Source organism: Nicotiana tabacum, chromosome 18 (genome assembly GCF_000715075.1).
Source record: "Nicotiana tabacum cultivar K326 chromosome 18, ASM71507v2, whole genome shotgun sequence".
NCBI classification, from domain to species: Eukaryota; Viridiplantae; Streptophyta; class Magnoliopsida; order Solanales; family Solanaceae; genus Nicotiana; species Nicotiana tabacum.
In genome coordinates, this window is record NC_134097.1 from 133,826,580 (window position 1) to 133,840,092 (window position 13,513).

Consider the following 13,513-nt stretch of genomic DNA (forward strand, 5'->3'; position numbering starts at 1 on the left):
ATGCCACACTTCTGCACCTCTTTTTGTGGAAATCCAGGTACTTCAGCTCAGGTACTAGCGAGAAGAGCTCAACTTCGGAGACTTCAAGGTATACCTGTCGGTATCCGCAAGTCTCAGAGTCCTCCTCTACCTAGACTATTCTTATTTCCTTTTTTATATATATACATTGATGTATAGGATTATTTAGTACTACTATTTAGAGCTTGTGACTTGTATTCGCCGTGTTTTGAGAAATTGTATATACTGAGTTGTTGAGTTTGTTTATGTTAAATTGTTGAGTATTTGAGAGTTATTTGTCATTTCAACTATATTCCATATGTCTTAGAGACTAGGTGCTATCACGACATCCTGTGGAGGGAAATTGGGGTCGCGCCACCCTCAGACTCGACTACGTCCTAACCTATAACCCTAATGCTCGACCTCCACATCTTCCTATCAAGGGCTATGTCCTCGAAAATCTGCAGCAATGTCATGTCCTGTCTGATCACCTGTCTCCAATACTTCTTAGACACCATCTACCTTTTCTCGTTCCCCGCCAAGGCCAAACTCTCTCACCTCCTCACCGGAGCATCAGGTTTCCTCCTCTGCACGTGTCAAAACTATCTGAGCCTCGCTTTACGCATCTTGTCATCCATGGGACCCACACCCACTTTCTCCCCGGACAACTTTATTCCTAATCTTATCCAATCTAGTATGCCTGCACATCCACCTTAACTTCCTCATCTATGTCACTTTCATCTTCTGGATATGTAAGTTCTTAACCGGCCAACACTTTGTCCCATACATTATGGTCAGTCTAACCACAACTCTATAGATCTTACCTTTGATTAACGGTGGCACTATCTTGTCACATAGAACTCCTGATACTAACCTCCATTTCATCCACCGCACCTCTATACGGTGAGTAACATCCTCATCAATCTCTCCGTCCCCTGGATAATCGACCCAGGTACTTAAAGCTACTTCTCTTGGGGATCACCTGTGATCGAGCCTCACGTCCATGCCCACTTCCCCGACTCAACATTGAACTTGCATTTAAGATACTCTGTCTTAGTCCTGCTCAATTTGAAACCATTAGGCTCAAGGGTATGTCTCCAAACCTCCAGCATGTCGTATACACTGTCTCGCGTCTTATCAATCAGAACTATGTCGTCAGCGAATAACATATACCATGACACCTCCCCTTTAATATGGTGTGTTAGTGCGTCCATCACCAGGGCAAATAAGAACGGGCTGAGCGCAGATCCTTGATGTAACCCCATAATAACCGAAAAATGCTTTTTAATTTTGTATTTTGTCCTTTTTCATTAGTCAAAACTTAATGGAACAATAATGTTGATAAAACGTTTTCTTTTGTATATATGGGTATTATATAAATTTAATATATATTTTTTATATATTTTCTAGGTAGTGAATGTAGTTAGCCTCGACGGACTCCTTAATTTTGTATTTTGTCCTTTTTCATTAGTCAAAACTTAATGGAACAATAATGTTGATAAAACGTTTTCTTTTGTATATATGGGTATTATATAAATTTAATATATATATTTTCTAGGTAGCGAATGTAGTTAGCCTTGACGAACTCCTTAATTTTGTATTTTGTCCTTTTTCATTAGTCAAAACTTAATGGAACAAACCCGTAAGTTAAGTCCACCCACAAAAGAAAAAGAAAAGGTGTCTTTTACATAAATAGTTGGTCAAATTACGTCATTTTTTTAGGCAAAATATATAGTTTACCATTGATTATATACAATTATGCACATATAATACATATATATATATATATATATATATATATATATATATATATTATATTTGTGTAACAATCCCACAAAGAAGAAACAGTATAACTAAAATATTCCATATTGGAAATACTCCCAAACATCCTTCTATTTATTACTTTTCCCATTTCTTCTCTTAATTCTTCCTTCTTCCCAGTCTACTTCAAATTCAAAGCAATAAGTTGGAGGATTTTCAGCTATACTGAAATTTCGATTTTCAGAATCAAAATCTGGTGCTACGATGAAACGCTGTACGCTCCCATTTGCCTTTATCTTATTGTGTTGCATCTTTTTGTTAAGTTCGATATTTATCGCCAGAGCTGAAGTCATTACCCTCACAGCCGATACTTTTAATGACAAGGTAAATAAACTTCTTTTTTGTTGCTTCTGATAGAGCTGTTTAGTTTCTTGTTTTTAGATCAGAGATCAGATTTGCCTCCTAGAAAACTACTAGGGTTTATACGATCTGTAACATGTATATTAGAGTTTTCACGTAATTATTGTTCTTATTTTACTGTATGTGTTTTATTATGGAGATGATATTTTATTGGTTATTGAGTAGTGATATCTAAATTTAATTCGGTTTATTGTTAATTTTTATAGTTTGTGTGATTTTTTGGTTATTTTTGCCAAAGTAGGAAATTGAATGTGTCCATATTGGGTAACCGGTTATTTGATCTAAATTGTAAGGAAAAAAAATCGTGAAAGAACTAGGAGCATCATAGGACATTTGCGTCTCATACTATCTCAGCCAACAAAAACAACAACAACTATGCCTCAATCCCAAGCTAGTTGGGTCCGGCAGTATGAATCCTCAATACTCAATCTCATACGGATTTTTCTTTGTGTAATATGATTAGATGCTGGTAACAACAACAACAACGACGCTTCAATCCCAAGCTAGTTGGTACTGACTATATGAATCCTCAACACTCAATATCATAAATGCTCTGTTTGGTTCAATAATATTTCAATATTGCGTACTTAAGAATTATCTAACACTAGGGATTCACTAATATACTCCAGTCATTATATCACTAATAATATACTAAGAATCTTCTCGTAAGCACAAGTGTTCTAGTTGCTATCACCTTTACGGATTTTCAACTTCAATTATTTTCTATCTTTTGCTAGATCTACCTGGAGTCTGAGATATTATAAATCTTTTGCGACTACTTCTTTCCATGTGATTTTAGGTCTCTCTTCATCTTGTTAACACCTTCAATCATCATGTTTTCACATCTAAAAACTGGTGCATCTGAAGGCCTATGTAACACGTGGGTGGCTAAACCATTTCAGCAGCAGGAGTTAGTAACTCAAAAGAAAAATAAATGAAATAGGAAAAAGAAAACCTTTTTCAGTTCAGGTTTGGTTGATGATTATGATATCGGTGGTTTCCACGTGGTGGGTAATCTGTAATCTCTGTTCATCCCGTTGCCATTCATCTGGTTTGGAAGAGTGATTATCCATTGGTGGACATAGAGTACATGTAGCTAATTTAATCAGCCACATAGCTAAATATTTAAGTTTTCTTTATATATTCTGTTGATTTCTTTTACATCAAGTAGTATTCAACATTGAATCAAATAATAGTTGCAGTCTTGAGTTAGCTGTTGGTGGTTTTGTGCAACTTTTTGAATGGTTTCCATAGCCATACTCACATGTTCTTTTGGATTTCATTTAGATAAATGAGAAGGACACTGCATGGTTTGTCAAATTTTGTGTACCGTGGTGTAAGCACTGGTAAGCCTTTCAAAACTAGTCTGCTTTAGTTTTAATGTTTTCCCTTTTCCTCTTGTAGAAATGGTTGGCTTGTCTGAATTCTCAACTCAATTTCCACTTCTGCCTGCTAGCTACTTTTTTGGTTCTTTAATGTGAGGAAAATTTAGGAAGTTCTAGGCATTTTTGGTGTCCAAACTGCCACTATGAATGCGTAAAGCCTTCTCTATTAGTAGCGTAGATAGATACTCTGTGATATCCATGAAGGATCTCATTTTCCAAATTCAAATTGCTAAAGGTACCATGATGCTCTGAATCTTGTAGTGCATGAATGTGGCTTGCCTCTTGACTGCAAGTTCAAGCATATTCTGTAAACAGGTGGGCCTGATTATATCTGTGGCCACAGGGAAGAGCTATGTTAAAATGATCAAATATTCTTTCATTTCATTGTCAAGGTTAACTAGCCTATTTGGCCAAGCTTCTTTTTGGCCAAAAGTGCTTTTTTCTTTTGGCCAAAAATTGAGGTGTTTGACCAAGCTTTTGGAAGGAAAAAAAAGTGTTTTTGAGGAGAAGCAGAAAAAAGTAGCTTCTCTCCAAAAGTACTTTTTTGAGAGGCACTTTTGAGAAAAATACACTTAGAAGTAGTTTTTTTAAGCTTGGTCAAACACTAATTGCTGCTCAGAAGTGTTTTTCAAACTAATTAGCCAAACACAAACTGCTTCTCACCAAAAGTACTTTTGAGAAAAGCACTTCTCAAAATAAGCTAATTTTTGCAGCTTGGCCAAACGGGTATGGAATCCCATTTACACTATGATCTAGTAGTACAAGGAAAGGAAACTTCCAAGATTAATGAACATTCTACGTTTCTCAAAAAGAAAAAGAAAAAAAATGCTAAGCCAAAGTCTCTTGAAGGAGACAATTTCATGCTGAGAGGTAAAATAAATCACCCATAATGCTTTGGCTCTGAAGACTACATTAGAAAGTTACTGTTGAGGTATTTGATATGACTAAAATCCACATAGAGATTGGAACGCCTTGTGAAGAAGTTTGTTTGATATATTCATATTGGATAAAATTGAATCAGTATTTTACCCATTTTAAAGATTATACATGTCGCGAATTTGAACTTAAAGACAGTTTTGACTTTAGAGGGCTACTCTCTCTCTATGGTCTTCTTGTGACCCATTTCCGATGACAGATACCTATCAGAATATGAATGAAGTTAAAGGGTTGGGGGAAGGGGGCTTAAGTGTCACTGAACCACATGAAAGGGTCAGTGTTAAGTGGAGGGTGATTCACTGAAATATCCCTTATTCTAATTATTTACTCTTATGGATCATATTGAGAATTTAAATTCTCTATTTTGTTCTTCTTGTTCAATGACTATTGCTGAGGTCGTTCGAACAGTGGTGCCATTGGTCAAGGAAAGGGCACCAATGGATGTTGGTTGTTTGGTGGGAAAGAGATTAGGTCGTTTGCAGATTTATTTGGGTTAATTCAGAAGATGGTAATTATATTAGTGACTTAGAGGGGCGGGCCCATTATCCACCGAGTTTTGAAGGCTGCGGTTGGTTCAAAGGATCGGCTCCAGACAGATTTCTCGGTCATAAAAAAAATAAAATAAAATTAAAATATATATATATATATAACTCATCTCAGCATGCTGATTCAACCAATAATTTTACATTCTAAAGTATCCAGGCCAGCGTGAGATAGGGACACTTCACGGTGCCGTTGCTGAGCAACCTGAGTGGTGAAGTACCTCTGGAACAACTGTCAACTCAAACTTTTGCGATGTCTTTAGTGTTATTACATCAAAAATACAAATTAGTTAGATCTTCATTATTCTTATTACTGATGATAATGAAATGCTGAAAAATCTAGCAGTTTTCTATCTAGTATTTTACATACTGACACTCTTCTTTTGTTAAAATTTTCACATGTAGCTTTTTTTTTTTTATAAGTGGCATTTTGACTTGTAGCTAGCTAATATTTTTGGTTATATATGGCAACTAGTAAGAGAATTAACTGGATGATAGACCTAATAATCCCAAGTGCCAGTACTATACTTTTCTGGAGAATAATAATTGTAGATGTCCAAGGACTTTAAAACATACTTACTAGTCCATCACAAGGCATGTACCTGTCTGTGACTGGCTTAGTTAACTGAAAAAACATGATTCTTCAGCCAATATGTATTTGGTAAGATAATGTTGAGTTGGGTTCATTTTAGTTTTTAAATTTCGTTATATATCACAAAATTAGTCCTTGATATTTCCTTTGCTGTATTGTCCTAAGAAGGTTCTTTCGTTTTGCTAATTCTGAGACCTTTTTTCAGTAAGAACCTGGGAACACTTTGGGATGATCTAGGGAAAGCGATGGAAGGGGAGGATGAGATAGAGGTGGGACAAGTTGATTGTGGTACACATAAACCAGTGTGTAACAAAGTTGATATCCATTCATATCCTACATTCAAACTCTTCTACAATGGAGAAGAAGTTGCAAAGTACCAAGGTAGGAGTTTTTTCTTTGAAACATCTCTTAACTATCTCATAGTCGATTTAAAAGTTTAAGTTACAAGGATGCATAATTTGGATTTCTTTTGCTACTCCCAATTGTATCTGCTTTTCTAAATTGACCTGTGATTATATCAGTGCCTGTAGAATTACTTATTAAAAGAATCAGTCCGTGTAGAAGAAAATATTAAAGTTAGTGTGATAATATAAGTATTACATCTTGCTTTAAGTTTGGTTTGTTCAGTGAATGAATTTTTGAACAATGTGAAATTATTAGGATAATAGTGAAGCTGTGTCAACTCTAAAACATATTTAGGATGGAGGGCATTTTTAGCCATTTCTTGCTCTGGTGCAACGCAGCATTTAAATCTGAGTTCTCTAACTATATAGGATGAGGTTCCATGGTGCATCTCATTTGCAGATGATGCAGTTTACTTAACGGAACTAGTGATGGAGCCAATCAAATGTTGGAACTACGGAGAAAATGTATTTAATAGTGCGGTTTTTGAGGATAACAGAAGTAAGATAGTATGATTATCAAAAACAGAAATAACATAGTGTATCAACAACACGTTTAGTCCCAATAAGAGGGATAAAAAAGAAGCAAGAGTAGACAAAATATTGGTGTTGTGGTAAATAATATGGACTGGATGCTCATGCTTGTTGTGGGTGTTCATTCCTTTCACTATTTTACAATAGTAATTCTTTACTTTTTCATGCCTATAAAAGGCGATATAACTGACAATGATAACATACAATTGGAAGAAGAAAAAGGAGTTATCTGGAAAAAAACAAGTAATGATCAAAGTTCTTTCATAAAACTTTAAATGCATACCTAATCTGAAGTAGAAACTCAAAACTCTACTTGGAGAAGATTAGAGCCTCGTTCTGACGTGTTGTGAAATATAAGTAATATTGCAAGAACTAAGAATTAACATAAACTTAAAACGTAAGGAGAATAAATAATACTAGTAAGACTAAGAGCACAAAAGAGTAACTCCTTCTCCTCTATCAAATGTATGTTCTGCCTATCTCAATTACCATGCCTTTTATAGGCAAGGAAGGTGACATATAGCTTGTAAGAATCATCATTGCACAGTGTCAAGGATTGACATATAGCATGGGTGTCCATCCATAAACTATTTACAACACTACTAATATTCTTCATAAGACCTTACTAGAAAAAAATTATTGGGAAAAATCCTAGTGAAAGAAAAAGAGTATATATTATCCTATGGTGGATGCAATCACTTTCGGGTATTTTATAAATTTTGCCGTTCATGTAAAACTTGATATGCATCTTATGGATGTTGTCACCGCCTATTTATATGGTTCACCGGACAATAAATTTTTTATGAAAATCCCTAAAGGATTCAAAGTGCCTGATGCATATAAAGATTTCTGGAAAACTCATTCAATAAAGCTTCAGAAATTCTTATACGGATTAAAACAATTAGGACACATGTGGTATAATAGCCTTAACGAGTATCTGTTGAAAGAACAAAAATGACCCAATTTGCTCTTATGTCTTTATTAAGAGGCCTGGATCTGAATTTGTCATAATATGTTGATGACTTGAATATCACTGGAACTCCGGAAGAACATCCAAAGACTGTAGAATATATGAAGAAAGAATTTGAAATGAAAGATTTTGGAAAGACAAAATTCTATCTTGGTTTGAGCATTTTACAAATGGAATATTTGTCCACCAATCAGTGTATACTAAATTTTAAAGCGATTTTACATGGATAAAGCACCTAAGTTGCGCGGAATCTTCGATTTTGGTGTTGTCCCCGTCCCGATACGAGACAGGGACGGGAGCGGGATACGTCCCGGATACGGTCAACTAACTTTGGACACTTTGATCGGAGTCCATCAGCAAATCTGGGAGAAAAATTGAGATTTTGATTTCTCAAAATAAAAAATAAAACAGATTTAGGAGAATGAAAGCATAATGTCCATCTTGGAGAATGAAAGATTGAATTCTACAATATTCATGTAAGTTTTTCACAGAATATCTCTCAAAATTTACATTATTTTTATAGCCCTATTTTTTTATTAGCCGAATCCCGCACCCGTATCCATATTTGGATCCGTACCACCCGAATCTTAAAATTTAGATTTTGCCGAATCCGATACTCAGATCCGTCCCCGTATCGGATACCCGCACCCGAGTCCGAACAACTTAATAAAGCACATCCATTGAGTCCACGTGGTTGTGAGATTGCTTGACATTAATAAAGATTTATTTCGACCTTATGAGAATAATGAAGAGCAACCATATGAGAATAAAGATTAATAAAGTAGCAACCATATGTTTGGTACTGAAATACCATATCTTAGTGCAATTGGTGCATTAAAGTATCTTGCCAATAATTTTCTACCAAACATAGCTTTCTCTATAAGCTTGTTAGCAAGATTTAGTTCTTCCTAACACGAAGACGATGGAGTGGTATTAAGCATATGTTCAAATACCTCTAAGGGACCATTCATATGGGACTGTTTTATTCAAATGAATAAACTCACAATTGATTGGCTATGCAAATACAAGATATTTGTCTGATTCAAATAAAAATCGATCTCAAACAAGTTATTTATTTACATGTAGAGGTACAACCATATCATGGCATTCAATAAAGCAAAACTATGGTTGCTACTTCTTCAAATCATGCAGAGATAATAGTCATTCATGAAGCAAGTCGAGAATGCATTTGGTTGAGATCAATAACTCAATCATCCAGGAAACATGTGGTCTTCCTTTCAAAAGGAATTTCCAACTACATTGTATGAAAATAATGCTGCATGCATAGCTCAACTAAAAGGAGGATGAGATAGAATAAAACATATTTCACTAAAATTCTTTTTTACTCGTGATCTTCAAAAGAATGGTGAAATTGATGTTCAACAACTTCGTTCAAATGATAATTTGACGGTTCTGTTCATTAAAGAATTGTCAATCTCATACATTATTGGAATGTGTCATCTTCAAGACAATAAGTGATGTTTTCATCCGGGAGAGTTAAATATGTGCTGCACTATTTTTCCTTAACTAAGGCTTTTGTCCCATTCGGTTTTTGGGTAAGGTTTTAATGAAGCAACAAGCAATATATATTACAAATAACTATGTAGTATTACTTTTCTTTCACTAGGATATTTTTGCAGTGGGTTTTTTCCTAGTATGGTCTTAACAAGGCATATCTTTCCTTTTTTACGTGGCCATTCAAGGAGGAGTGTTGTAAATATTTTATGGATGGATTCCCATGCTATATGTCCATACTTGTCACAGTGCAGTGGTGATTCTTACAAGCTATCTCTCACCTTTCTTTCCTATAAAAGGTCTGATAATTGAGATAGGCAGAACACACATGTGAAAGAAGAAAAGAAGTTACTTTTTTGTGCTCTTACTAGTATTTATATTCTTTATTTTTTAAACTTTTGTTAATTGCTTAGTTCTTGTAATGTTACTATTATTTCACAACAATGTGGATGTGTAGGCTTAGTCGTCAAAAAGAAAACATGATAGATGGAGATGTGACATATAGACTTAATAATATGGTTGAAATGGAAGAGTGCTATACGATAAAAAGCTACCTTAAAAAGTGAAAGCCGATCTATAAAAAGGTAGTGAGAATATCAATGTTATACGGGAAAGAAAGTTGGGCGTCTAAGGCTCAACATATCAACAAGATTAGTGTTGTAGAATTGCGGAGGTTAAGATTGTTATGTGGTCACACAAGATTGGAAAATGTTAGAAATAAGCACATCAGTGAGATGATGCAAGTAGCACTCATAGAATTTAAACTGAAAGAGGGCGACTTAAGATGGTTTGATCATGTCTTACATAAACCTCTAAATGCACCGGTCCATAGGTGTAACGATATGATGATTGATGGTGCAGAAAAGGGATGAGGTAGACCCAAGATCATGTATATTGAAGCTGTCTAAAAGGACCTAGGATCTTTCAATCAATGAATATTTAGCTAAGTACTCACTGCTACTTCATCAAAAAGCTGTAAATATAGGTAAGACAATTGTTAACATATATCCCACTTGTATCAAAACATCCTTTTAGCTCCTTTAGCATCTATCATGACGTTAAGACAATAATACCATAAAATGCGACAAGCTGGTCTCGCCACTCCATGCCCATTAACTTGTATTTGACCTGAAATCCTGTATTTTACATCTGTTGCTGTAGGACCAAGAGACATTGAATCGCTGAAAATTTTTGCATTAGAAGAAGCAGAGAAAGCCGCCACAAAAGCTGAAGCTGGTGATGATAAAGAGTTATAACTTACTGCCAGGTAAACTCTGAAAGACTGAAAGCTCTAAATGCCTCCGTCTTTTGCATGGCTATATGCAGGTTCTCCTTTTTATCTGCATTTCCATCTCAAAACATCTGCTATGAGTGGAAAAGCCATGTATACCATCCTCCTTCCTTGTGGAGTTTCTCTTGTAAAATTAATTCGCTTATACACATTTGCAAGCTTCCCACTGAAATGTGGTTTAACACTGACAGGTAACAGGTACAGTCTTGCCATGTTTCACCGGAAGGACTGTTCCCTAGCAGAATCTGGAAAACGCTAGAATGGATGAAGATGGCCAGTGAGTCTTCTTTTGTACTGACACTGGGTTGGTGATGGCCTTCTTATTCTCCTAGATTTCGCTGTCTAGGATTTTGTTAATCTGATTAGGCTGACATTGGCTAGACGAAAAAGGATCTAATTTGCTAAATGATTACTGTAAACTCCAAAGATACTCGAAAGAGATGTTAGACATGAAATTTTGTTATTCTCATTTTTTGGTATGAGCAAAGATGTCATATTGAGCTATGCAGTGGTAATGACAAGCCCACAGTATAATGCTTGATTATGATTGGGACGTGCTTCTCTTTGCGTCTAGGAACAACATAAATTTCTCACAGGACGAATTACGGAAGAAAATGATAAGTGGATATTAACTCAATATGCGTTTCAAGATACTTTTTGAAATTTTCATGTTCCATCTCCTTTTGATGGCCTTGACTTAGCAACTGCTATTTGTTCTACAATTTGTTTCCTCAAAGCTAAAAGCTATGTCTACCGTATTACTCCGTCCGTCTTGTGACATTTTTGCCCGCTACTTAGAGAAAGATACTTAACAGATAAAATAAGAGTATTTGCACAGTTATCATTTATCTCTCTATAAACATTTCACTAATTGAAACAATAGTGGTAGTTTTGAAGATGAAAAATAATAAATGACTGTTTGTTTTTCTAAACGTCAAATATTTTAAATAAATTCAATCTGTCAAAACGACTAATATTTAGAATAGAGGAGGGTAGCATTTTTTTAGTCAAGCATAGAATACATATTTCAATTTGCGGGTTAAGGATCAATATGAGAGCAACAGAGCATTCTTGTCTCACATGAGTAGACGTTCATAGCTACATATTGTTTGCTTAAGATACACACATGTTCCTAGGAACTGTAGGAAGTAACACTACAGATCAGAATATTTTGCTTGGGTTTGCTTAACTTTTACGTTTGATACAGACCTCATTTAGGGGAAGTGAGTGGTGAGCTGAGAAACAAGGAAACATTCTAGGAATAATACTGCGGGATCTCAGGGTTTTGTTCTAATTAAGCACACATTAATTTTTTCATTGCAAATGTAGCTGACAAATGAAACATTACCTACAAGCTCATGCCTGCCAAACATGATGTGTCTTCACCGAATCTTGGGTACTAATTTGATTAAGACTGTAATGTTTGTTTATTTTGTGTATATATATTTGTTGGCTATTGGAAGAAACGACCAAGTTTACTGTCCTTTAATACAAATTCTTGCTTGTCTTTTTCTGTAATATAATTGTCCTTTTTTTAAACAGAAAATATATAATAAAAGAAAAGAAAAGGATCAGCCAGCTTGATTATTCATTTATTCCACAATTAAATAAATTAAAATGGGGGACGTGCTGCTTTCCACTTAAGATTCCAGCTCCTCCATTTCAGAAAGAAATTGCCATTTTCAACCTCTCTATGAATGACAATGTGGAGAACTCTTAAGTGACCTATTGACCTACCCTTTGGATTATTGGATATTTTGTAGAATTGGGTTTGATTATACTTGGAGCAATGACCAAGTTGTTTTTTATGACTTAGGTCATAGGTTCGAGCTGTGGAAACAGCCAGTAATACTTGCATTAGGGTAGGCTGTCTATATCACACTCTTTGGGGTGCAACCCTTTCCCGGAACTTGCATGAACGCGAGATGTCTTGTGCACTGGGTTGTCATTTTTTGGGTTTGATTAAATCTTTCCTTACCTTGCATGCTCATTACAAGTACTAGTAGTGTGGCCTAGTGGTTAATAAAATGAGAGGAGATCCGTGAGGCTTCAGGTTTGTCACACCTCTTTTTTCGGCCCGCGCCGCCTCAAAGGGGCGCGGAAGGGAGTTTTTCCAATCACGGGACAATCGAAACGGGATTTATTATTTAAGAATTAGAGTCGCCACTTGGGAGATTTATGGTGTCCCAAGTCACCGGTTTTAATCCTGAATCGAGGAAAAGAATGACTCTGTATTACAGTCCGCAAACCAGAAATCCGGATAAGGAATTCTGTTAACCCGGGAGAAGGTGTTAGGCATTCCCGAGTTCCGTGGTTCTAGCACGGTCGCTCAACTGTCATATTTGGCTTATTTATCTGATTTTTTATTCATATTGAACCTATGTGCAAATTTAAACTTTTTACCGCTTTTATTATTGTTATTTTTCAACGAGAATTGCAACGTCGTGAAAACACATCTCGAACCACGTCACATCAATGCACCCGTGGTTAGAGACACATTTCGACTTTGTTGAGATTTGGATTTGGGTCACATAAATGTGCACCCGGGTTTAAGAAGGTAATGTTACTTAAAGTACGCGCCTAAAGAGACTAAAGCATGGTTATTTTGGGAAAAGACCGTGAAGTTCGCTAAGCGGCCGATCCCGAGTTCTAAGTAATTAATGCATATATGTGTGAGGGTCCCGCAATCTGTGCGTTTTACTAGGCTCATCTCATCTCATTTATTTTAAAAGGACAATCCTAAAGTGACTACATTTTCTATTAAATTTGTCTCTAAAAAATGAAAGAGAAAAGGTCCTAATTTATTTACATGCTTACTGTTATAGTCGAGTTTCGAATGCAATTTGTTAAATCAGAATGTAAACACAATATGGACAGCCCGTTGACCAACGTGGGCCCAGGCCCAACGTGTATGGCACAAAACTGGACCCGGGCCATCTCATTCACATGTTACTACCTAGTTACATTATACTAGGCATGCTCACAGTTTGTCAAATTAAAAAAACTTGGCAATCTAATTTTAATCCTAAACCATTTACATGCTGAAATTAACCAATAGTATCTAGCTAAACAATATTCCTACAAGTTCCGAAACAGGCTATTCGTTTAATGAGCTAACTGTTGAATGTTTAAGAATAGTCTAAATCAGCTAACATGTTTTTTGAGACAT

At 35.6% G+C, this 13,513-nt stretch overlaps 1 protein-coding gene across 1 annotated transcript; it reads left to right on the forward strand.

The window, feature by feature from the left end:
* The first annotated feature begins 1,824 nt into the window (after positions 1 to 1,824).
* On the forward strand, positions 1,825 to 10,848 carry LOC107826392 (protein disulfide-isomerase 5-1). The gene is made up of 5 exons (XM_016653357.2): positions 1,825 to 2,142; positions 3,466 to 3,524; positions 5,839 to 6,014; positions 10,215 to 10,320; positions 10,536 to 10,848. Exons 1-4 carry the CDS (start codon positions 2,023 to 2,025, stop codon positions 10,307 to 10,309), a joined length of 450 nt encoding a protein of 149 aa, XP_016508843.1. The 5' UTR covers positions 1,825 to 2,022; the 3' UTR covers positions 10,310 to 10,320; positions 10,536 to 10,848.
* The last annotated feature ends 2,665 nt before the right edge of the window (positions 10,849 to 13,513 follow it).

Coding starts and splice junctions, on each gene's coding strand:
- LOC107826392 (XM_016653357.2), top strand. CDS start 2,023: ATGAAACGCTGTACGCTCCCATTTGCCTTTATCTTATTGTGTTGCATC. Junction 3,525..5,838: donor GTACCGTGGTGTAAGCACTG/GTAAGCCTTTCA, acceptor ACCTTTTTTCAG/TAAGAACCTGGGAACACTTT. Junction 6,015..10,214: donor AGAAGTTGCAAAGTACCAAG/GTAGGAGTTTTT, acceptor CTGTTGCTGTAG/GACCAAGAGACATTGAATCG.